Source organism: Phragmites australis, chromosome 18 (assembly GCF_958298935.1).
Source record: "Phragmites australis chromosome 18, lpPhrAust1.1, whole genome shotgun sequence".
Taxonomy (NCBI): Eukaryota; Viridiplantae; Streptophyta; class Magnoliopsida; order Poales; family Poaceae; genus Phragmites; species Phragmites australis.
This window is the reverse complement of record NC_084938.1, coordinates 6560168-6586603: the sequence shown is the minus strand read 5'-3', so window position 1 is coordinate 6586603 and position 26436 is coordinate 6560168. Positions and strand designations below refer to the sequence as shown.

At 44.2% G+C, this 26436-nt stretch overlaps 1 protein-coding gene across 1 annotated transcript; it reads right to left on the bottom strand.

Moving 5' to 3' along the window:
• Nucleotides 1–1982: 1982 nt before the first annotated feature.
• LOC133898873 (villin-5) lies at nucleotides 1983–26058 on the bottom strand. The gene is made up of 23 exons (XM_062339668.1): nucleotides 25914–26058; nucleotides 24634–24748; nucleotides 23895–23994; nucleotides 15559–15627; nucleotides 15246–15488; nucleotides 14988–15165; nucleotides 14781–14913; nucleotides 14506–14668; nucleotides 14042–14192; nucleotides 13842–13942; nucleotides 12036–12191; nucleotides 5976–6044; nucleotides 5823–5891; nucleotides 5595–5732; nucleotides 5361–5489; nucleotides 4516–4663; nucleotides 4383–4393; nucleotides 4157–4297; nucleotides 3944–4069; nucleotides 3734–3799; nucleotides 2978–3290; nucleotides 2695–2885; nucleotides 1983–2618 (listed from the first exon to the last, which is right to left on the bottom strand). The coding sequence occupies exons 2-23, from the start codon at nucleotides 24687–24689 to the stop codon at nucleotides 2505–2507; spliced, it is 2865 nt and encodes a 954-aa protein (XP_062195652.1). The 5' UTR covers nucleotides 24690–24748; nucleotides 25914–26058; the 3' UTR covers nucleotides 1983–2504.
• Between the last annotated feature and the right edge of the window lie 378 nt (nucleotides 26059–26436).

Genomic DNA, 26436 nt, shown 5'->3' with positions numbered 1-26436 from the left:
ATTTTTGGAGGAAATGATTTATAAGTCACCGGATTGTCCGGTGATACTATGTGAAGGAACACCGGACCATTTTGCAATGGCTACTGACAGATGGCAGACAACACGTGAAGAAAAGTAGTCTCACCGGATTGTCCGGTGATGATAGAGGCGTGTGCACCAGATCATCCGGTGTTCACAGAAAAGGTGAGTGGTTGAGTAACAGCTAGATTTAGACCTCTAGCCTATATATACCCCCTCACTTGACTTCATACGTCTCTCTTGCAATCCATATGTATTCATACACAGTTGGTGTCATTTAGAAGCTAGGGAGAGCACTTGAGTTGATTTGCAAGTTCTTAATTGAAGATTAAGGGCATTAGTGCTTCAAGAGTAGCAAGTGTGCATCTAGCTGTTGTTTAGGCTTCATAGGGATCAAGTGAACCAGTTAGCTTGTTACTCTTGGTGGTTGGCAACACCTAGCCGGTCGTGGAGATTGGAGGTGTTCTCGGTGAGCTCTTGGAGGTCTTGTGGGAGCCCCGGGAAGCTCGTGTACTTGGTTTGATGCCCGCCAATTTGAAGATGGAGAAGTTGCTATCACTAGTAAGCACTTGAGTCTTGGTGACTCAAGGGGGAGCGACATCCTTGTGTGGATGCTCCAACGAGGATTAGTGAAGATTGCCAACTCTTTGATACCTCGAGAAAAACTCAGTGTCCCCTTTCCCTACTCTTGTTATATTCCGTATTTTGCTTCTAGCATTTACTTCATGCAAGTTTCAATTCCGCACTTTTCTTATGTTCTGTATGTTTGCATGTTTGTTTTTATTATTCTAGCTTGCTAGGCCGTCTAGTTGCTTTTATTCTTTCTAGGCTAATGTTGCTCTTTGTTCCAAATTCGGTAGTTGCTTTAAGTTTTTATTAGTGCCCTATTCACCCCCCTCTAGGGCCTTTAGATCCTTTCAAATGTGTTGTTCTGCCATTTGGTAGTAGCATAAATGCCACTCCGGAAGATGCTACTGTCAAGACAAAAAAAAAAGTGCTCTAAGATATGATACGAGAGTGTTCCATAGATATGTTTTCCCAATTCCTCTACATCCAGACACAAAGTAAAATCCTGGTTTGTTATCCAATACATCGTTGACTATTTTATAGAAAGTATTTTTTTTTCTCTCAGTGTTTAAGAAGTTATACATAATATTGGCTTCTTATTGTAACTTGTCAGCATTATAATTCCTTTTCTCTTCGATTAATCTATTGGTACAAAAATCTATATAGATGTGTGTCTTAGGCGGTATATTGAACATACTTATTTGTATTCCATTCTTTGAAAGGATATCATCTAGATGGTATTGTATAGGGTGATATCTATATTGTATATCACGTATGAAATCATCTAACATTAGTCTCCGGTTTCTCTCAAAAAATCTCTTTCATTTTGTATTCTACAAAATAGTAACATAGATACAAATAGTTGTCTGAGTTGTAATGATGTAACCCATGATGCAGCCTCATTAAAAGTCCAATATCATTCTTCATCATTATTGAGTAATCTAGTACTGCACATGCTCCTTTAAAGACATTATACACTACTCCTTTATATGTCTTTATGTCATCATAACTTTGAGCTCCTTTTACTAATTAGGATGTAGTATACAAAGAGAGCGCCGAATATAGACTCTTTCTCGAATCGGATGGTACAAATTGATTGCAGCTCAGGTCGAATGGTTCACACTTTTCTGCCGATGTGGCTCAACCCCAGGGCGAGATACCCACGGCGTTTAGTATAGAAAGATTGCTATGAACAGGACATCATTTTTATCAGGAAATAAAAAGGATATGACGAGCGAGCAGACAAGTTGTAAAAAAAAATCAAAATATTATGTAAATGAAGCGACTAGAATTTTACAAAATGACGGTCAATCGATCCAGTTGAATATCTGTAGTTCCTCTAAATACGCCAGTAACAACTCAAGCATGTTTCCACCATTATAATGTATCGCAGAGCATAATATAAGGAACTTTCATTAAGTACATATCTGAATTCAACAAATTCTCTCGAAAATAATATAAGTTACACACAAAAATCAATTCTATTGACAAAAAATAATGGTATTGTGATTTTACAGTGCCGGCACTCTGCTGTACATACGTCTTTGTTCCCTCAAACTGCAACTCACCTCAAAACCGAAAAAGAACACAGGCAAATTGATACAAAAATGCAAGCCTCGGAATCAAAGTTGTATGACCCTGGAATCAACAAAGGGCATTTGATAAAAAGGAGTAAAAGCACACCTATGAATTGAAAGAATAAGAGGAACCTAGCAAAATAAAGTAACAAACTCAAACTAGAAAAAACGGGGACCCACCCTAGACAATGTGAAAATTGATGTGCCTACAAGGATGGTGGTTGCATTCTGCAAAATGACAACAGTTGCCAAGAGCTGTTCAGGCATGAAACATAACTTTTTTCGGCTAAGAGCCATTTGACTCGAGGATTTAGTGAGGAATTTGAAGGGCTCTTGATCAAGCTAAAAAAGTTGAAGTGCGATCTTTAGCCTATTCTTCTTCCACCTTGGAAGCTTGCTAAATGCTTCCTTTGCCATTCCAAACTTCTCTTTGAATTCAGCCGACGATAAGTAGGTCTGCATTAAATTGAAATAATGTGATCAGTGCCTTCTTTTGAGAACAAGAGATAGTATTATAAGATCAGATGATCACCTCTCGCCTGGTAACATCAATTTCAGTAATAGGATCAGCAGCTGTGGTCTTTAGACGTTCATATGGGTAAACTGGAAGGCCCTCGTCATCTTCTGGCTCGTTTTCTTTTATATCTTCATTTATAGTGAGGGATTCAACTCTACTGGTCATGGTATCTTCCTCTTGCTTTGGCTTCTCTGACTCAGAGCCATCTTAATTTGCACAGAATTTTAAAAGTAAGCTACAATAACTTTATTTTTCTATTTTTAAGAAGAATTTTTGCCTGAGCAGGTGCAACACATACCTTTCATTGATGTTGTGGGAGTTTGAGTAGGGCGATCCAAAGAACCAGCCAGAGCCGCAATTGCGGATGACTTAGAAGATGTATTTGACAAATCAGGTGTAACAGACTTCGGGTAAAGTTTTTTAACTACTGGTGGAGGAGTTGAAAGATTTCTGTTGCTTGAACTTTCAAAGTTAGCAGCCAATGCAGTGAATGCTGGAGATTTTCCCCTAACCCGAACACGCTCAGGGCTAAAGGACATGCTTCTGGAGCGCTGAGATTTATCTTGTGTAGTACTCCTTCCTGAATACACTGGTGTTCGTCGTTTTGGTTTCTGACAAAGCATGAGTCAGCACAAGTTCTATCAATGTATATGTAAATCTAAAGGTTCAGCAATAAAGGATCACTCATATAACTATGGGAAAACAAAGGCGGACACAAACATACAACAAGAGTCGGCACTGAGACTTCATGTCTCAATTCTCAAAGCTCATAAGTATCACCAGGTACAATAATATATTACATTACAAAACATGCATGACAGAAGAAAATGACAGGTGATTCTGATTATGTAAGTTTTGGGTTGGTTAATACGAGAAGCAATAGTAGACAGTAACACTTTCATATAAACTGAATCAAAGAACATGGAGAACTACTGGAAATCACACAAAGGAGCAATATTGTTGTCTTGTAAAAAAATGTTTGCAAGAAATGCAGCTTACAGATATATCAACATGCAGAGACTATCATGAAATCAGTGGGTTTCGGGCATCTTACATCCAATGTTGGAGTACCTCCACCCTTTACAATGGAGAGCTTCCTCTGGTATGAATTGCCATGCATCTAAAATAAAAGTGAGAGTGAGAATAAAGCATAGAAACCTAAACAAGGAGTTGATTATGCTGTTCTTACGGTATAGAACACAAACTGCTCATACGTTCACGAAAAAACAATTGCAATGGTTACTCCTATGAATAATCTACTTACCAGTGATTTCGCTGAGTCCCAGGTGAAGAACCTAGTGAAAAAGGGAGGCTCACTTCCTTCCGTAACAGTGAAAATCGGTGTTTCACGGGAAAGATTTTCCATAAGGAAATTAAGCACAATAAATTTCTGGTGAAGCAATGAGAATGGTAGTGAGAGAAAAAAAAAACAAAATATAGGGCTTCTAAAGCTGCTGCATGGACATATTATAGTTACCTCCCCAATATCCAGAGCTTGTAATCTCACTTTAACATCCACCTGCTGGCCAACCCAAACAAATATGCTCGAGTGACAGTCCAGGATGAAAACATCTTCTGTCATTAGATCATCTTGAGTGAAGTGGTGTATTTCTTTGACCTGCTCAGTAGATTTCAAAAAAAAAAAGTGAAAACATGTAGCATATGCAGCGTAAAGAACTATATTACAATCTTACGATGCTTACCTTCAAATTGCCTTCATGGACCCCAACAGGTTACATGAACAGAGGGAACATTAGAAAGAGATCAATAAATATTTAAACTATTAAGGTGGACAAGTTTTCTAACAAAACTATGCACTATGCTTTTCTTGATTACCTTTAGACAAGATGCATGAGAAAAGATGGGGATCACTTTCAAGTTCTCGCACTATTTTCTGGCTCGAGTACTCGGATTTGCCTCCCAGTAAGCTCCAAAACTGGTCTGTTTCTGACCCTTCCTTTTGTGACCTCGACTGCATATTAGGCTGTACAATGTAGAACGGGAAAATGAGAAGAAAAACTTAGGCCAATAAAAGAGCATAGTAAACTAAAAAAGCTACCCAGGTACGCACAACAAAAAAAATCTCATAACGGCATGCACGTATGAACAATGAAAGTTCAGCTTATGCCCTCCTGAGTATTCCTGATGAAGGACTAGAAAAACTGCCGAAACCAACCCACAGCTAGCTGTTCCCATATTCCCCAGTGGGACCGGGATTTGACCAACTGATACCAAAACCCTCTTTACTGAATCAACCTGTGTCATGCTGCATTGATATTTAACCCATCCAATTTAAAACAAAAAAAAATTCAATATTTTAACTAAGAATAAATAAAGACACATAGATCAATATTTGTGATGGATTTTGCCAGAAACGGGCTGGTGAGTGGTAACAAAGATATTTCCAGCTGGAGTTGGACCAATTTCCAGAACTACCAACTAGTAATGGCAGGACCTCTACAATCCAAGTAAGGCCTGAAGGGCATGTTAAGTACCATTTTCCCCTCCTAACATACTCAAATTTTACAATGCACATTTTCTGCAGAACCAAGGTAAACAATTGTCGGATGTAAATTGTCAAGACTACAGTTACATTTACACAAAACATTGACAAAGGTTGAACAATTTCATCTCTATAATTAGATTTATCATTTACTTCATTAGGAAAAATAGTTCCACACCTTAATTACATCAAGCTGCCTCTCCATTAACTCTTGATCCAATGCAGTGGTCAGATTTCCAGCCCAAGTGAACACAGTGTTTCCATCGTGTAGAATGTAAGAATAGGATGAATTCAATGACGAGGCCACCTAAGGAAAGAGAAAGAAGATAGTATGTGACTGGTAAGGAAGATGGTATAATATTAATCTGCAGTCAGATATACCTCTAGGAATAAAAATATCACTGTTACTTACAGGTTCAACTTGAATTGCTTGCATGTTTTCTGGTCCTGAACCTTGAATTCGGAAAAGTGCAAATCCATCTTCAGAATAACTGTCATCATCAATACCATTTTCAGCAATAAACTTCTTGTATCCAGAGCTAAGACCACCCTACAATGAAAATTGAGATGGTAAGAATACTGTGTGTTCAACCCAAAGTAATGACACCAATACAAGTGAAGGCATGAAATGTAAGTAAACCTTAAACACTTGCAAACTTTGAAATATGACAAAGAACTGAATCGGTTCTTTCCCCTCATACAGGCGTGCCTGAATTAAGCAAGGATACATTAGAGATGACACAAGGGTTTATATCAGGTTTAATAATCCAACATAAAAAAATCAATGGTTTACCTGGACAGCCTGAAACTTTGCAGACTCAACCATTTTGCTTGCAAGTGCAATTGCTGTTACCCTATCCTCCTGGATAAGAATTGAGATCTTTCAATGCTGAAGTTGATTTAACACATATAATTAAACATGACATAATTAACAAGCACGAAGTTATTGAGAATCTCACTATTATGCACAAAAGAACATAGATAATTGTTGTTTTAAGTTTATACAAAGCAAGAACACGAAATAGCTGGCAGCAGATATTTTGAACCTTTCGAGTTCTTTTTATGAACTTCAAAGATTAGTTAACTAAGACCAAACTATGGCTACAAGGTCAGAGATATTGGTCGAAGCTGTTAGATAGATATATATTGCTCTGTGTAATATCCCCATAAGGGTTTTTTTTGCATATTGTCACATGTACATGTATATATACCGACCCAGGACCTCCAGGGAATACATGTTGATATTCCTAACATCGTATTAGAGCTAGGTTTTCTTTAGGGACATAACTCGTCCCGGTCTAGATCTAGTCCACCCCGTCTCTTTCTTCCCATCGTGTCAGCATGCTTCTCCTCGTCGGTGTCGGCTCCTGCTCCTCCACTCGTTGGTCGGCTCCTGCTCCTCCGCCTCCGCCCGACCGACTCCCGCGTTGGCCACCCCAGCCTTCCGCGCTCGACCTTCCGTGCCCGGCCTCCTGCGCCTAGCTAGCTGCACCAGCCTCCCACGCTCGGCGTCCCGCGCCACGTCGGTCTCCCGCACTGGCCTCATGCCCGACCGAGCGAGCCGCCCACCTACACCGGCCTCCCACCCGACCAAGTGAGCCATCCTCCTGTCCGCCTGACCGAGCGGCTTGTCCGTCGCCTGCCCGAGCAGATCGCCCGCTGCCCGCTCGTGACACCCGCCCGAGCGCTATAGCCCAAGCGCTCACCTTGGCTCGATCTGATCTGCCACTTGTGGTTTCCAACCGATCCAACAGCGTGTCGATAAGGTTCCAGTAAAAAAAGCAAAAAAAAAAAAAACATCAACTGCCGCTTTTCTTTGTGCTCTCGCCGTCACTTACCGGTATTTCTTTGCTCTCTCGCCATCGTTTGTTGCTTCTTGTTGTTGCTTGCCGCTACCTTTGTGCTCCTGCCGTTGCCCACCGCTTTTTCTTTGCACTCTCGTTGTCGTTCGTCACTTCTTTAGGATGTCATCGAGCACCGTTTCAATTCATCGGTGCTCGGTGATCTTTGATGGTGCCAACTATCGGGACTTCACCCAGCATATGCGCATTCACATGCGTGCCTTCGTCTTTGGGGTGTTCTCTTTGGCGACATTCCTTATCCGCCTTCCCCTGAGCTTCCGACAGAACCCATGCAGCCATCTGTCAACAAAAGAGATAAAGCAGCTATTGACGTCGCCACCGCTGCCTATGAGAAGGGTGTCTCTGCCTATCAGAAAGCTTTGGAGTTGTAATGTGATCGGTTGTCTGACTATGCCCCGTAGATCGATGATGATGCTCGTGCCACGTCTATTCTAGTTGCTAGTGTGGAGCCCAAGATTTCTTCTGAGATTGTTGAATTCTCTACTGACTTTCAGATATGAACTTATCTTCGTCAGACCTATGAGCCTTCGAGGGATGCTCTTTATCAGTATGTTGTTCCCCAAGAGCAGTCTCTTCAGTAGGATGATACCATAGTTGATGTGTTCTATGCTCAGATATCGGCTGTGTAGCGTCAGTTTAACTCCCTTTGTGTTGCTTCTTGCCACTCCTATCAATGTCGCTTGGATCTGCGTGTTGAACGGGATTTTCAATGCCACTACGAGTTCCTGACTCGTATTCGTCCGAAGTTTGAGTAGAGTCGTGCTCAGCTGCTTGCACGACATCCCCACGTCACACTTGTGGAGGCTCTTACGGAGCTGCGCTCAGAGGAGACTCAATTGCATGGTTTTGGATTGCTACCGCTTCCCTCAGTGTTGGTTGCTTGTCCACCTGTTGTGCCTAAATCGTCGGCTACACCGTCGTTTGCTCCTTATGCGACTCCTTCACCTTCTGCGGCCTCTTCAGGAGGTGGTGACCGCCCTCGCCGCACCTATTGCAGCAAGGAGGGTCATGTTGAGGCGGACTGGTACCAAAAGAAACATCTTTGACGCTCCTCTGGTGCTTCTATCTCGACTACCGCTTTGACCGACACTTAGCAGGAGATTGTGACACTATTTTGCCGCCTTGTTTCTACCTTACTCTGCACCAACAAGTTCTATTGGTTCTGCTACTTCCTCTTCTGTCACTGAGAAATCACCTTCTACACAGTCAGATACCCCGCCTTGGGTTCTCGACTCAAGGGCTTCTTTTCATATGGCCTTTGATTCTTCCAGTCTCTCATCACTTCATCCTCTTTTTCTCTTCATATCATTACATGTCGTTACCGTTAATGGTACTTCTCTTTCTGTTGCTAGTCAGGGTACCCTTTGCACTTCTTTTAGTGTTCCTTTTGTTGCTTATGTTCCCTATCTCACCATGCAGCTCATGTCCATTGGTCAGCTTACTAACTATGGTAGTCGCGCTATTCTAGATTCTAACTTTTGTTGTGTTTAGAATCGTCGCACGAATGCTCTGGTTGGTACTCGCCCCCGACGCCATTATTCTCAGCATCTATGAGAGCTTGACTGGCTTCATCTTCCTTCCGTTGCCGCTGCCAGTCTTTCTGCTTCCTCGACTACTAGCTCCTTCTAGTAGTCTTGGTCATGCGTCGTGATCTTTTAGGATCTGTTTCAGGAGATGTGTCTTTAGATTGCCAGGGTTGTAAGCTTGGTAAACAGATTCAACTTCCTTATCCTCATAGTGAGTTAGTGTCTCGACGTCCTTTTGATATTGTTCACTCAAATGTTTGGGTCCGACTCCCTTCATTTCGAAATGAGGTCATAGCTACTATATTATCTTTATAGACGATTTCTCTCGTCACACTTGGATTTATTTCATGTCTTCTTGTAGTGATGTGTTATCTATATAAAAGTGTTTTGCCACTATGATTTGCACTCAGGTTGACACTCACATTTGTGTCTTTCGTACTGATTCTGCTAGCAAATTTCTTGCTTAGTATCTTCATCATGGTTATTAAGGCGTAAAGGCGAGGCATGGCGACTCACTACCACCTTAGTGCTTAAGGCGTGAGGCGAGGCGATGCCATATCATCATCCTATCCTAGTAAAGTAGTAAGCATAGTTACAAATTCAAGGGGCGCGATGGAGGTTGGATCTGGTGGCGTCGCAGCGTGGCGCAGGAGCTGGAGGTTGGCTCTCTCACTCTGTGTTCTCTCTCTCCATCTCCTCTCCTGCTTATTGTGCCAATTTTGGATTCCCTCCTCTCTCCTGCTTCTTCCCGCCAGAGGCTACGGGCTGCCCATATAGCGCCCGCCTCACCCCGCCCTAAGGAATGGAGACGCTTTACAGCCGCCTTATGAACGCCTTGTGAATAAAACGGACGCCATACCACTTCAAAGCGTGGCGTCCAGCACGGCATCGCCCTCTGGCCGCCTTACCGCTTAAGCGACACCTTAATAACCATGATCTTCGTTGTTTTCTTGCTGAACAGGGTATGTTGTCTCAATTCTCCTGTCCTAGGGCTCATGCTTAGAATGGTGTTGCTGAGCGCAAGCATCGTCATCTCCTTGAGACAACTCGCACGCTTATGATTACCTCTTCTGCTCCACCTCATTTTTAGGCTGAGGCGGCCTCCACTGCAACATACTTGGTCAACATACAATCCTCTTTTGCTCTCAAGGGTAGGATTCCTTTTGAGCGTTTATGTGGACGTCTTCCTGACTATTCTTCTCTTCGTCTTTTTAGCTGTGTTTGCTACGTTCTTCTCGTTCCCCATGAACATACCAAACTGAGCACTCAATCTGTTGAGTGTGTTTTTCTTGGCTACAGTACTGAGCATAAGGGCTATCAGTGTTAGGACCATGTTGCTCGTCGGATGGGCATTTCTTGGGATGTTACATTTGATGAGTCTCATCCCTTCTATCCTCGAACCTCTCATTCCACTTCTTCAGCTTCCTTGGTTGAGCCACTATCTTTTCTCACTTTTCCTATCACACCCATCATTGCTTCTTCTTCTCTTCCCCGGGCACTATTGGCACCCTCTCCTACTATGGTTTCTTCGGTGCCTTTGGCTCTCATCTCACATGCTCCTTCTGGCTTTGTTGAGCCTTTTACTTTGCACTACACTTGTCGTTACCGTGCTGTCTCTCATCCTGTTGTGCCACCTTCTGATGAGCCATCTCCTTCTGGCAATTCAGTTCTTCCATCTTTTCGCTATTCTCTTCATGTCGCCATTTGATTCGACTTCCTGATTATTTTGGCTTTGCTGGTGTTGTTCCTACCGAGCCGTCTTCTTATCGTGATGTTGTTGTTCATCAGGATTGGCAGCATGTGATGGCAAAGGAACTTGCTGCACTTGAGCGCACCAGCACGTGGGATCTTGTTCCTCTTCCTTCATATGTTCGTCCTATCATATACAAGTGAGTCTATAAGGTCAAAACCCGCTCTGATGGTTCTCTTAAGCGCTACAAGGCTCGTCTTGTTGCCCATGGTTTCTAGCAGGAGTATAATCATGACTATGATGAGACTTTTGCTCCAATGACCCATATGACCACATTACGTACTCTTCTTGTTGCATCTGCGCGTCAGTGGTCTATCTCCCAGCTTGATATCAAGAATGTGTTTCTTAATGGTGAGTTGCGTGAGGTCTACATGCATCCACCGCCAGGTTATTCTATTCCTAAGGGCATGGTTTGACGTCTCTGTCGCTCTGTCTATGGCCTTAAGCAAGCCTCTCGAACCTGTTTGAGCGCTTTTCTTTTGTGATCATTGCTACTGATTCTTCTACTAGTGCTCATGATCCTCCGCTCTTTGTTTACACTTCATCTCGTGGTCGAACTCTTCTACTCTTGTATGTTGATATGATCATTACAGGAGATGATTCTGAGTATATTACTTTTGTGAAGGCTTGCCTCAATGAGCAATTTCTTATGTTCGATTTCAGTCCCCTTCATTACTTTCTTGGGATTGAGATTTCTTCTACTTTTGGGAGTTTCTTTTTGTCCTAAGAGAAGTATATTCAGAATCTTCTTCGTCGTGCTTCTCTCACTGATGAGCGCACTGTTGAGACTCATGGAGTTTAACCTTCAGCTTCGGTCCACTGATGTCGAGCCTCTTGCGGATCCCACTTGCTACCGTCATCTAGTTGTGAGTCTTATTTACCTTGGTGTCACTCGTCCTAACATTTCTCATGCAGTGCACATCCTCAGTCAATTCATTTTTGCTCCCACTCAGCTCTACTATAGTCATCTCTTATGTGTTTTGCACTATCTTCGTGGGACTATCTCCCGTCGTCTCTTCTTTCCACGCTCCAGCTCTTTACAGCTTCATGCTTATTCTGATGCAATTTGGGCTAATGATCCTTATGATCGCCGGTCTATTTCTAACTATTGTGTTTTCCTTGGTTGTTCTCTCATTGATCGAAAGACTAAAAACAGATCGTAGTTTCTCGTTTTAGTGTAGAGGTTGAGTTGCGAGCCATGACGTTGTTGACAGAGGAGCTCAGTTGGTTACAGTGGTTACTTGAGGATTTTGATGTTTCTTCTCCTATACCTACTCTTTACTCTAACAGTACATGTGCTATCAGTATTGTTTGAGATCCAGTGAAGCATGAGCTCACCAAGCATATTGGTGTTGATGCTTCTTACACACGGATATAGGTACAAGATGAGGTGATTGCTCTTCAGTACGTTCCTTCCGAGTTTTAGTTGGCTGATTTCTTCACAAAGACGTAGAGTACAACTCAACACAGGTTCTATCTCTCCAAACTCAGTGTGCTTGATCCCCATGAGTTTGAGCGGGGGTGTTAGATAGATATATATTGCTCTGTGTAATATCTCCAGAGTATAAGGGATTCTTTGCATATTATCACATGTACACACATATATATATAGGCTCAGCGCCTTCAGGAAGTACAAGATGCTATTCCTAACAGAAGCATCAGCCGACTTCACAAAAATTCATAGCCAAAATTGATTTTCTACTAAAAACAATTACCTCAATACTCTTTTTCCCAAACCAAGTTCCAACAAGACATTCCTCCTTGTCATCTCCAGGATACATATACTGAAATATGTAGCAATCACCGGTGTAAAATTTTGATTGGTCAGAGGATGATAGAAGAGTCTTGTCCTTGTCATTTACACGCCAGACCTGTCAAATATAGACAAAAAGGCAAAAGTTAGAATGCTACCATTTTAACTTGCATATGGAAGCTTGAAAATAAAAATGAAGCATAAAATGCATTAACCTTCTGCATATTTTGGAAGTTAACTCCAACTCTCTCTCAAAGTTAATTTCTAGCTAGCTAGTTTGCATGGGTGTGTATGCCCGTGCAAGCATACCTGCTCTTTCCAAAAACCAATATTTGCAACAATGCTTTCCCACAAGTGTTTTTGAGCATGAAAATTTTTGGAAGACCACTACAAGAACAGCGGCCTTTGTCCCAAGCAAGTTGGGGTAGGCTAGAGATGAAACTCACAAGATCCAACTAAAAAGATGATGGTGAAAACAATAATAATAGTAAATGTACTAATAATAGTAACAAAAAAGTAAATACAGTACAAGGAGATTGATGTATAAGTTATGGTTCTAGCACGTAGATTGTTAACTTCCACGCGCTTCTATTCGTGGATAGTTCTTTGATGATATTACATTCATTCAAGTCTCTCTTTACAGACTCCTCCCATGTTAGGTTTAGTCGACCTCTGCCTCTCTTCACATTATCAACGCGTCTTAGTATCCCACTATGCTCAATCTCCCATGTTAGGTTTGGGCATATCCAATGGTTTGGACATAACATCGGTTGTCACAAAGGATGTCAGAAGCTTAGCGTCATTTCATCCATCCGGCTTTGATTCTATAACTAACATCTTCATCGATATCACCATCCTTCTGTAGCATCGATCCCAAATATCGAAAAGTATCATTATTGGGAACCACCTGTCCACCAAGACTAACATCTTCTCCCTCATACCTTGATGTAGTCCTATTTGAAGCGGAAAGTCATCGATGACACTTTTAGTTGTCCGAACACTTGTCACAACGTTATTGTACATATCTTTGATAAGGGTAATGTACTTTGTTAGGACTTTGTGTTTCTCCAATACCCACCACATGATATTTCTCGGTATTTTGTCGTAAACCTTCTCCAAGTCAATGAATACCATATGCAGGTCCTTCTTTTGTTCCCTATATCTCTCCATAAGTTGCCTTATCAAGAAAATTACTTCTATGGTCGACCTCCCAGGCATGAAACCAAAATGATTTTTGGTAATTCCCGTCATTCTTCTTAGGCAATGTTCAATAACTCTCTCTCATAGCTTCATTGTATGGCTCATCAACTTAATTCCACAATAATTAGTACAACTTTGAATATCTCCTTTTTCTTGAAGATTGGTACTAAGATAACTTGTTCTCCATTCTTCGAGCATCTTGTTTGACCAAAAAATTAAGTTGAAGAGCTTAGTTAGCATGCTATCACTGTATCTCCAAGACATCTTCACACCTAAATGGGGATACTATCACGGCCTATCGTCTTGCCTCCTTTCATTCTTTTTAAAGCTTCCTTGACCTCAGCTTCATGAATTTTTCATACAAATCATCTATTGGTATCATCAGAAGATTCGTTGAGCTCAATGGTAGAGCTCTCGTTCTCCCCGTTAGAAGACCACTAATATGAGAATATTTGGAATGCTAAAATGAAATTGAGAAGAAAAAATAAAAATAATGAAAAACAAAAGATAATACTAGCCTACATGACTACTTTAGAATGGCAAAAAAGCCTGAAAAGTGCAGAAATACCTGCAAGTTGCCAGTGCAATCAATATAGGGTTGAGGTTCTTCTTTAGCAGGAGCAGCTTTCATCAAACCCTTAACATTTAAGCCCTGGCGTTTAAGAAGAGCTTCAAGAAGAAAATAGTTGATCAAATTAGGAAGGTTAGAAAACCTTACATAAACTAGGAAAAAAATACGCTGAAACTGGTAAATTTGCAAATAATAACCTGCAACTTTGCCTCTTCCATCCTCAGATGACAATTTCAAGTCAGGTGTCTGCGGCCACTCTATAAATTTTGACTTGAACATAACAGTCTCAAATCCTTCAATCACTTTGATTATATGTGTTTTTGCTCGGTTAGCATCAGAGAGCAATTTCTACATAGGCAATTACGTAAATAAACAGTAAACATCACAGCAACATATAGTTCAACAAAAAAGTTATGTCAGAAAGATAATCCAATGCAACATTATCTTTGTGGGAGCATGAAGAAGTAAACAAGCCTCTAAAGGGTAGAGGGATAATAGATCCAATAAGCTGTGTAATAAACTGAAGGAAACATATGTCACATTACAAAATTAATGAACGCTTCAGGAAGTGTCAGCATGACTCAGCATTTTCAAAAGTATAACATGATATTTCATAAGAGTGCGGTGAAATAACAGATGTAACTTGTCAAACAAATATTACCTCAGCAGCTTCACTAGCACCCTTCCTCTCCTGCAAGGTTGTAGTTCTGCCCATCCAAACATACAATTCGGAGCCACAGTCTAAGAAGTAACACTTGCTTGTCTCAAGTAATTCATGTGCTAAGGATTCGTAGTTAATAGGCTCCAGCTTTCCTTGGTTAAAACTGAAAAGGTAAATGTTCTATAAATTACTAACTGAATTCAAATGGAAACTGTTCTTGTTGGCAATTGAATAACAGAGTTTTCCATAAATGGAATAAAACCTCAGTCAATTACCATAGCAATTTGAAAGCAGTTTCCTCATGTTTCTCATTGTCTTCCGTGGGTGCCCTCCTTGGAAGAGGGGCAAAGCCACCAAAAAAACCCCAAAATTCACCAGCTTCGGCATCAGCCATCAACCTACCATCCTCTAAGAAAAATGCAAACAGTCATATCTAGTCATTCTAATTACCAATACCACAGAAGGTGAATAGAATTGCTCACCAACAGATGCAATTTCACACTTTCCCTCATGAAATGTATCTTTGATGTACTGCACAACTTCAAGAGCTTTTGCTCGCTCTTGAATGGATGAGTTGGAGCCATTGAACTGGAAAATTTTGGACTTCGTATCCATAATAAATATGTCATCATGATTAAGGGACGATCGAGCAAAAGGAACCTGGTTGTAGAATAGTGAGTCTGATCAAGACATGAATAACCGTTGTTTGAAGAAAGAAGACAGTTATGTAGATCGCTTGCCTCTTTAACATGAACGACATGCTTCCCTTGGCATACATATAAACGGGTGACATGGTCCTGCTCGTTGATCTCAACATGCTTGAATCCAGATGCCACTCCTCCTGGTTGTGGCATGATGCATGGTCTAAAATAGGAAAGGAACTTCTCTGTTTCATTGCCTTGTACATCTCGGTATTGGACAGCACGTCCACCAAGGGCAGCATCAAGCTCTACTGTTAAAATTGCTGCAGTTCCAGCTTCGTCCTACAATGGATAAAATCGGTTTCAATAACCTTTCCAAAAACTATATCATCAAATGATATTAAAAATTTACCTGACTAGTATCTTTACCAATCCAGTAATGGATATCATGGCGATGAGAACCATTTTTCAAGGCTGTTGTCTGAAGGAAAGGAAAAGGCACATGTGGAAAAAATGTTAAATTCCCTTGAGCATAGTCCAACTGAATCCCCAAGCATACAGACAAAGTCACAGAACAAATAGTAAAATCGTATGCATATGGCAAACAAAGAGCCTAAATGTGGACTATGATCTATGAATCATGCGATGCACTACAAAACAATTACAGACTCCAGTAGCATGGAACTATACCAATTGAACTATATATATATATATGCCACGACACCTCCCTTCCCACTCTACGAGCCATGCATGCAGGGAATATTTTCTTGCTCTCAATCCGTAAAATGTGATTTGTCTTGAACAGTAGGTCCGATTGACGATCCGTTTAAAGCATATTGTTCGAAAAAATCTGCTTAACAAAACAAGATCCATGAAGGCTATGTTTTGAGAAAATTTAAATAATTACAATTAGAATTTCTTTAATTACGTCAGAATTTTCGTAATTACGACTGCTGTGACTAAAAGGTTACGATTCCCTGCACTACTGAGTTACGATCCATAAGCTTCGATGGTCTTTCACTGAATCACGATCTTATCCACTATGAGTTACTATCAATTACGACAAGGAACACTTCTAAGATACAATCATATCCATCACGAATTACGATTAGTCACAATTAGGTTCTCCACAAAGTTTTCGATACTTGCGATTAAAAAATTTCATAATTACGATTGTTGTTACTATATAGTTGAGATCGTTTATACTACTGAATTACGATCAGGTATTATTCACTGAAATTTCATAGAAATCACGATCCTAATCGCTACAAGATGCTACCAATTACAGTATGAGTATCTCCGGTTACTATCATATACAGCACGAATTATTATCAGTTATGGTTAGGTTACCTAATAAGGTCTACTACGAGTAACGATCAGTTATGATTTAATTACAACTAAATCATAACTACGACTGTTGTGACTAAAAAGGTTACGATTCACTGCACTATAAGTTACGATCCATAAGTTTCAGTGATCTTTCACTGAATCATGATCTTATCCACTATGAGTTACTATCAATTACGACAAGGAACGCTTCTAAGATACAGTCATATCCACCACGAATTACGATTAGTTACAATTAGGTTCTCCACAAAGTTTTCGATACTTGTGATAAAAGTGATAAAGAATTTTCATAATTACGATTGTTGTTACTATATAGTTGAGATCGTTTATACTACTGAATTACGATAAGGTATTATTAACTGAAATTTCATAGAATCACGATCCTATTCTCTACAAGTTGCTACCAATTACAGTATGAGCATTTCTAGTTACTATCATATACAGCACGGATTATTATCGGTTATTGTTAGGTTACCTTATAAGGTCTACTACGAGTAACGATCAATTATGATTTAGTTACAACTAATTATCACGCTTTGTTGCGATAGTTATAACCGAGAATAGTTGTGATTATCGGATAACGACTAACCTACATGTCAGTTGCGACCTATAACAATGCTGAGTTACGATGGTTATCACTAAAAATAATGTTAAAAATCACTACAATTACAATGAGATTGGTTAAACGATTACGACTAGCTTTAAACATGTCAGTTATGACAGGTTACTAACTATTACTGATGCGATGGTAACAACAATTACGATTGTCAAAGCTCCAAAATTGCTATTCCTGTTGATTGTAACCAATTGCAACTTCCTCTGCTATTCGATTACTATTGTCTTCTCTGTTGTCTCTCTCAACTGGGTACGGCTCTGGGTACGTCCGAGATTTGCGGAATACATGCTTGCTGTAGGTGGGAAGCCAGGTTGGTTGGTGCGCGGGGTGTCCTGGCTAGGTTGGTTGGCGCTCGGGGAGATGAATTGGCTCCATGAGTTGGCTAGGTGCAACATGAACTATAATTGAGCCTAGGCACATAATAGATATACAGTATACACACACACATATAACTTAGTCAATCCTTCTTTTATGTACCTATCGTATCTACTAAGAAAATTCTTCAAATTTAGTGAAGTTTCACAGTAACATACTTGCTGCATTTAATCCCTCGGTCAAAGAAAATAAATCCAAGTGCAAAATAAACTTCAATCTGCAATATAATTTTAATGTTCTAAATAATAGTTGCATGTAACATAGTTGAATAAATCAAGAGTATTTGAGATTGGCCTCCTCGATCTTGTTAACTTTTGTTAGTGCATCTACAATTCCTCTAACATCCCTTTTTGAAAGCAAATGAGATTGCGTGGAAATTGTTGATTGATTGATTGAGAGACCGGGTATGTAAATATATAGGGGTGAGGAGATCTTGTGGTTTATGGAAATAGCACCATCAAGATCTCCTCATATCTCTCTAACCAAAAATACACAGGGCCGGCCGACGGCTAACGCCTGAGCGCTGGACCCATACACGCATGCCATATATAGCTGTCTAACACGCCCCCGCAGTTGAATCGTTGGTGGAACGGACGTTTAGACTGGACCGGAACTCCATGAAGACTGACGAAGGCAGCCCCTTGGTGAAAATGTCGGCGAACTGAGACGTCGTAGGGACATGTAGGACGCGAACATCACCAAGTGCAACACGCTCCCGAACGAAGTGTAGATCAATCTCCACATGTTTGGTGCACTGGTGCTGAACGGGGTTCGAAGACATGTATACAGTGCTGATGTTGTCGCAGTACACCAAGGTTGTCTTGCGCAAAGGAGTGTGCAGCTCAGACAAGAGTTGGCGTAACCAGATAGCTTCCGCAACGGCGTTGGCGACAGCTCGATACTCAGCCTCTGCACTGGAGCGAGACACGGTGTTCTGACGCTTGGAGGACCAAGAGATCAGATTGTCACCAAGAAACACAGCATAGCCTGAGGTAGACTTGCGCGTATCGGGACAACCGGCCCAATCAGCATCAGAGTAGACCACCAAATCGGACTGAGAGGAGGGGCGCACAAACAGACCCATATACAGAGTGCCACGGACGTAGCGCAGAATGCGCTTCAGTGCGGCAAGGTGAGGCTCCCGAGGATCATGCATGTGTAAGCAGACTTGCTGAACCGCATAAGAAATATCCGGCCTGGTGAAGGTAAGATACTGAAGAGCTCCAGCAAGGCTGCGGAAATCCGTAGGATCAGAAACAGGATCACCATCTGCTGACAGCTTCGGGTTCACATCAACAGGTGTCGAACAGGGCTTGCAATCAGCCATCCCAGCACGCTCAAGGATCTCAATCATGTATTGCCGCTGAGAGAGAAAGAGACCCGAGCTGGTGTGCTGAACATGCATACCAAGGAAGTGATGAAGGGCGCCAAGATCCTTCATGGAGAACTCCTGCTGAAGAGCACCGATAACACGTCAGAGTAAAGTGGCAGAGGAGGCTGTCAACACAATGTCGTCAACGTAGAGCAAGAGATAAACATTGTCTGCTCCACGGTGATAGACAAACAGAGAGGTGTCGGATTTGGCCTCAACAAAACCGAGCTGCAGTAGCTGGGAAGCAAACCTGCTGTACCAAGCGCGAGGTGCCTGCTTTAGTCCATAAAGAGAACGATTAAGCCGACACACGTAATCAGGATGAGCAACATCTTCAAATCCCGAAGGCTGAACGCAGTAGACTGTCTCCGACAAAGTACCGTGCAGGAAGGCATTATTGACATCAAGCTGATGGATGGGCCAGGAGCGTGAGAGAGCCAAAGAGAGAACAGTCCGTACAGTAGCAGGTTCGACGACCAGACTGAATGTCTCAGCAAAATCAACACCCGGACGCTGAGTGAATCCACGAAGAACCCAACGCGCCTTGTATCGCTCAAAAGAACCATCAGCTTTGAACTTATGTTTGAACACCCACTTGCCTGTCACCACATTGGACCGAGGCGGTCGAGGAAGGAGATCCCATGTGTGGTTGGACAGGAGAGCAGAGTATTCAGCCTCCATGGCGGTTCGCCAATTCGGATCAGCGAGAGTGGCACGGTAAGTCCGGGGAACTGGCGACAGTGGCGCTGCATGGTGCAGTGCAGGCTGACGGAAGCCATGCTTCCCACGTGTGACCATGGCATGCTGATTTGCCATGGGAGTCACCGGTATAGCAGTAGCAGGGATGGACGGTACCGGGATGCGCGCCGTGGGTGCGGGCGACATCGCGGGCGATGCCGCGGGTGCGGGAGTCGACGCCGTGGGCGTGGGGGCGTGCGCCGTTGCTGGTGCAAGGCGCCGGCTATAGACGGCGCCAAACCGCCTAGGAGGCGGTAGGGAGGGCGGCGGTGAAGCCGCAGGCCGCCGCCTGGAGTAGACGACGCCAAAACGCCCGGGGGGCTTCAGGAAGCCGGCGTCGTGCGGAGACAAGGCGGCTGGCGGGACGTTGGGGCCGCCAGTTGGAGGTTGCGGTCCATCGGACGGCGACGGACCACCAGACAGGGGCGGCCCACCGGATGCGGGCGTCCCATGGGGCCGGCGCGGCCCAGCAGCCAAGCGCGGCCCACTAGGGCGCGCAACAGGGAGCCGGGCTGCAGGGGCACGCGCAGCTGGAACGGGCTGCAGCGGCAGTGGCGCCAGGGGCGGTGTGTGGTGCCTGGGGAAGGCCGATGCGCCTGATGCCGCACGTGGCTGTGCGGAATGAGTACCTGCAGGCATCAAAGGGGGTGACGGTGCAAAGGGAATTGACACCGGATTAGTATAATCCTCCAGAAAATCAAAGGCCGCTCTAGTGGGAGGAGAAGAATCCTCGGAAAAGGGAAAGGAGGACTCCTCAAAGATCACATGGCGTGAGATGATGATCCGGTTTGTGTGACGATCAAGGCAAAGATAACCCTTGTGGTGGAGGGAGTAGCCAAGGAAAACACACAAGGCGGAGCGAGGAGCGAGTTTGTGAGCGGCAGTAGCAGAAAAATTAGGATAGCACTTGCAACCAAAAACGCGTAGATGCTCATACGACGGCTGTGTCCCAAAGAGCGAGAAATGCGGTGTAGAGAAATTAAGCGTTTTGGTGGGAAGAATATTCAGGAGATATGTGGCAGTGCTAAGGGCGGCAGCCCAAAAAGTGGGGGGAATGCTAGCCTGGAACAGCAGTGAGCGAACGACATTGTTTGTAGTACGAATAATGCGTTCAGCTTTACCGTTCTGGGGCGAGGTGTAGGGGCAGGACACGCGCAGGTGTATGCCATGGGAGAGGAAGAACGTGCGGGCGCTGGAATTGTCGAATTCGCGGCCGTTATCGCACTGGACTCCCTTTATGGTGATACCAAACTGTGTGCGAACATAAGCAAAGAAGTTAGAAAGAGTGGAGAAAGTGTCAGACTTGAGGCGTAACGGAAACGTCCAAAGATAATGCGAACAGTCATCAAGAATAACCAAATAATATTTGTGACCTGAGACACTAGTAATGGGAGAGGTCCAAAGATCACAATGTATTAACTGGAAATTATGAGTGGCACGTGATGACGACGCATGAAAAGGTAGACGTATGTGTCGGCCAAGCTGACACGCATGGCAAAGAGTATCGCTAGCACTTTTATTACAAGGAAGACCAAAAGACAGTGCAAGCTTAGATAGGACTTCATGACCAGGATGTCCGAGACGCTGATGCCACAGCGAAGAGGTGGTGGCGGTATGAAAAGCGGAGGCCGCAAGCTGCAACGGGTAGAGGGGACCGGAGCTGTTACACCTGGCGATCTCTCTCCGAGAGGGAAGATCCTTCACAGAACAGCCAAAAGGGTCAAACTCCACAGAACAATTATTGTCGGAAGTGAACTGACGTACAGAAATAAGATTCTTAATAAGACTTGGGGAAACAAGGACGTTATTAAGATGAAGATTATGAGGGAAATGAGCGACGCCAGTGGAGGTGACGGGGAGGAGATGCCCGTTACCGACAACAATGTTACGCGGAAAGGAGTTGAGATGAGTGGGAGTAAGTATACCGGCGTCGGCGGTCATGATTTGTGGCGCCGGAGTCAAAATACCACTCGTTCTGCTGCGGCTGCTGGAGAGACATCGTCTGAAAGTTGGCGGCGAGGGTCTGCTGGTCCCAACCTTGCAGCCCATAGCCGCTGGGTGGGGGCATGCCCCACTGGCCGGCCCACTGCCCATGGGGCGCAGCCAGAAAGGCGTGCGGCTGGTAGGCCGGCCCAACGGGGTGAAGAGGCGCGGTGGGGGCCCGTGGTCCGGGCCACATGTGGATGGACCCGGACCAGGGGTTATAGAAGCTGGGCCATGTTGCTCTTGCGGCCTGGCTCGATCCAGCAGGGGCGGACGCGCCTGCGCCCCCGGAGTTGGAGCCGCCACCGCCGAGAGTGGAGCTGCCGCCAGCGTCCTACGAGCCGCGGCCGCCGCGCTTGCCACCGCGTTTCCCTCGCTTGGGCGCGCCGCCTCCAGAGCCAGCAACCGCCTGCTGCTGGGTTTTGTGGGGAGGCGGGGCGGCGGAGGAGGGAGACGCAGAGGAGGTCGCGGAGCTGCCGTGGCTGGCGATGGCGGCGAGCGCCGCAGCGGGAGCCGTCTTCGCCATGGTCAGTTTCTCGAGGTGCAGGTCATCCCGCACCTAGAGGAAGTTGGGGAGGGGGTTACTGCGCCAGAGGTGAAGACCGAGGGCGGTGAAGCGCTCGTTGAGGCCACGGATGATGTTGAGGACGAGTGTGCGGTCGGAGATGGGCTCGCCGAGGTCGCGGAGGTCCTCCGCCATGCGCTTGTAGCGCCGGCAGTACTCGGAGACGGAGAGGTCGCCTTGAGTGAAGGATCGGAAGGCCTGGTCGGCGAAGAGCGCGCGGGTCGCGCGATTCCCAAGGAATTGGGACTATGGCGAGCCAGGTGGTGCGAGCAGTGGCGCCGCGCTCGGTGACGGCATCGGCGAGGTCGTCGGAGATGGTGCCAAGGAGCCACATCTGCACGACGCAGTCCATGCGCACCCAATCTGGAGAGTGGGGCGCGGCAACGTCGGAGAGAACGTGTTGCTGCAAGGAGAACTTGCCGACGGTTAGCAGGAAGGATTCGCGCCAACGTGCGTAGAAGGCGGAGTTGACGTCGAGGAGGAGGGCACGAGGGCGCGGATGTTCTGCACGGCAACAGCTTGTGCGTGCAGATTTAGGAGGACAGCAGCCTCGTGTTGGAGGAGGGCGTCGAGGAGCGGCGGGTCGCCGCCGTTGGAAGCAGCGTCGGTGACGTCGTCATCGCCGGTGGCGGCGTCGTCCTGCGGAGGAGGCTCGGCCGCCGCGCGCTCACGGGCAGCGCGGTCGAGGGCGACACGGAGGCGCTCGTCGGTGGCCTCGCGCTCCTTCTAGGCGAGAGCTGCCTCGCGCTCGGCCTCCTGCGCACGAGCGAGGGCAGCGTCGCGGGCGATCTTGGCCGCGTGCTCGCTGGCCTCCTTGGCGGCGCGAGCATCCTCGGCGCGTTTGAGGTCAGCAGGAGCGGCGGCATCGGCGGGAGCGTCAGCAGCGGTGGGATCAACGACCGTGCCGACGGGAGCGGCGACTGGTGGCGGCGGGGAAGGGCCGGCCATGGAGCAGCAGCAGCGCCAGGGAACCGCGAGCGCTACATGCGGAAGAAAGGTAGGTAATTAACCTAGACTCGTGATACCATGAAAGCAAATGAGATTGCGTGGAAATTGTTGATTGATTGATTGAGAGACCGGGTATGTAAATATATAGGGGTGAGGAGATCTTGTGGTTTATGGAACAGCACCATCAAGATCTCCTCATATCTCTCTAACCAAAAATACACAGGGCCGGCCGACGGCTAACGCCTGAGCGCTGGACCCATACACGCATGCCATATATAGCTGTCTAACACTTTTCATATGTTTGGTTCTACAAACTCCCTCAGACTGCATCATCTATCAAAAATTTACAGCAAAATTCTGATCCAAATATCTAGATCTTCAAAAGTGCCTTTAACCCATAAACAAAAATGAAAAATGTTCCAAGCTAACCAAGTCCACAAGCTATTGTAAGTTGTAGAATGGCTATGATGAGATTTAGGGCTGCAATGCAGAGGAAATAAAAGCAATTTTTTAATTTTTTTAAACCACGGGATCAAAGTCATAAGGAATGAACCTTGCATTGTGCAGTCAACCAATAGAATGGTTGACCTACCACGATGCTTGCAAGATTGCTAAATAATCTTGACAAATAACAATTGGAGAACAAATGTGCAGTTCAGCAATACATAAAGTAAGGGCAATGTTGGATACAAGTAAAAAAGTGGTGATTGAACATGGATTTTTCTAAATTAAGGAAGCAAAATACTGATAACAGGAAGGAATTAGAGGGGAGAAAGTCATTCTGAGGATTGTGCACTTTGGTACCTTCAAGACGATGTAAGAATCACCCATGAAAAACTTCCCATATGAAGATGCAGGGATAGGAACCGGTTTGAAATTCTCAATGCGCCATATTTCCAAGCCACTGCAAGGTATTAAGGATTACAGTGGCCATCCATGGACCAAGACCAAAAGCATAGTGGGGTAGTGGAATTCAATAGTGAATTTGAGATCAAGTGCTCCATAATTTTTTTTTCTCGAACACGCAGGAGAGCTATGTATAATTGCATTAAGAGTAGAAGAATGGTTCAAAAATACACCCTCCCCCCCCCCCACCACACACACAAGATCATAGTTTACATTGTGCGCCACAAGCAACTAAAAAAATGACCACATATGCTAACAAAGACATTAAGATCGACCCACGTAAACGTAAGTGCTCCATAAATATTTGAAGAACGTATTTGATAAACTATCAGTCATTGTTATATCATCCTTCACTGTAAATTGCTCAATATTTACCTTAGCTTATATATATATAGCTATTTAGTTCGGCCACTATCAACAAATGTATCCACCTTCCCTTTCAAAAAAAAAAATGTATCCACCTTTTCCAGGAAATGAGCACCGACTTCTACTGTGTATTAGATTTATAGAACATGCTGAGAAGGCACATCTCAGGACAGTTCAATTCTGTACACAATAGAGCAACATGAAGATAACAAAAGCAATATAAGGAACGTCGTAATAACGGATTGAAATGAATGAAAGCCTGAAAGGATACTCCTTTTGCCCAGAGCCACGGAAAGCTGGGTCCAGGTCCTTATTAGAAACGGACATCCTCGATTTTATAAAGAACTCTTGCCTAATTCTTCTTCCAAATGAGACCTAAAAGTATGCTGCGAACAGGAAACCAAAGGCATATGTATAGTAATCAATAAACCAACAAATTTTATCCCTTTCTGAGAAAACTAAATCAGACAGCTCGCTCGATAATGAACAAGACTAGGATTACATGTAACAATTCTATCTGAGCATAAAGGTCTTATAAATAAGAATCACTTCCGATGATATAAAGATTATTGCTATGAAAGTAACAGAACAGGCATAATATCATATCCATAATGGCGACAAATAACAGATACTATTGAATGTGAATAAGAAGCAGTATACAACATATTTCCATATCGAGAAATGCACACCAATGCACGGCAGCAGGCGACCTAATATATTTGCATGAAGTGTTGATCACTGGGGACCATAGGACAAATTTGTAAGGACTCTGATTACGCTTAATGGTTCTATTTTAGTGACAAGGTCTTACAAAGAAGAATCACTTCTGATGATAGTATGACTACTGGTCTACTACTATGAACGCAACAGAATAGGCATACTATCGATCATTAACAACGACATGTAACAGATAGCATAGAATGAAAATAAGATGGTTATATTATTTCCATGTCAGGAAATGCGCAGCAATGTACGCTAACAAGCAACCTAAGATATTTGAATGCAGCGCTGGTTGCCAAGTGACTGATCTGCAAGAACCCAATACAGCCAACCATTTCGTCTCCCAATCACCCCCAATTCCTGGCAGCTGCCAAATGCCAAAGTAGTAAACTAAAGCATACTAGACACAAGTTAATAATGCTCCAAATCAGATAGCAAGCAAGCTGCGACTTGACAAGCTAAATCTGGATCAAAGTATCAAACAAAAAGCAAGTCCTATCTCTATTCACACGGCTGAACACAGTGAACAAATTACTCCCAGATAACCCAACCAATCCACAAGAAACGAAGCCACGACCACGCAGATTCTTCTCCCAACCCGACGCCAAGAACCGGGAAATGCCAAGCCCCGGGCTCTATTCCGGGCCCCAACCACTTCCCGCATACCCCTCGGCGCCCGCGCCCGCGCCCCATCCCGACTCGAGCAGGAGGCTTCTCGCCATCCGGAGCGGCGCAAGAAACAGGGTCCCAACCGGCCCGTTTCTTGGCCAGGGAAGCCGCGGAGAGCACCCGAAAATACAGCGGAAAGTCGCGGGTTAGAGGACGACCAACCTGGGAGGGATCAGGAGAAGGATTTGCGGAGATCGAACTGGAGAATTCGCGCGGGGGAGATCGATCTGGAGTGGAGAGTGGTGGAGTAGTGGGGGAGAGAAAGGAAAAGCTCTCCCTCTTGCAAGACGGTAGAAGGAGGCTTGGGAGAAAGGAAAAGGCGGCCAGGACTGGAATGAGAACCCCTTTGTTTTTGTATTATTTACGTTTTAGCCCCTGAGTTGTGGCTATTCATGTGATTCCTCTCTCAAGCCTGCCACCCTGGCTAATTTCTTCATCATTTGTTTTGTTATTTTACTACTTTATTTCTCTTTAGAACTGTTGAACCAGACAGCTTGTGATTTACTTTCCTATAATCTTTTAGAACTCGCGTCTTGGAGTTAACTTTCCTAAGATATGAGTGTGATTTTATGAACTCATTACATGCATGATCATTTCCTAAAAGAGAGTGTGTTGAGACTTTAATCAAGATGTAGGGCTCCACCATATTAGGATTATTGACAGCGAATTTTTACAATTGATCATT

Excerpts from the sequence above, each read along its gene's own strand:
- LOC133898873 (XM_062339668.1), bottom strand. The coding sequence starts at position 24,689 with ATGTCCGTTTCTAATAAGGACCTGGACCCAGCTTTCCGTGGCTCTGGG. Across the intron at positions 14,914-14,987 it reads GTGTGAAATTGCATCTGTTG|AGGATGGTAGGTTGATGGCT; the intron begins GTGAGCAATTCT and ends CATTTTTCTTAG. Across the intron at positions 4,070-4,156 it reads AAGCTCTGGATATTGGGGAG|AAATTTATTGTGCTTAATTT; the intron begins GTAACTATAATA and ends TTGCTTCACCAG.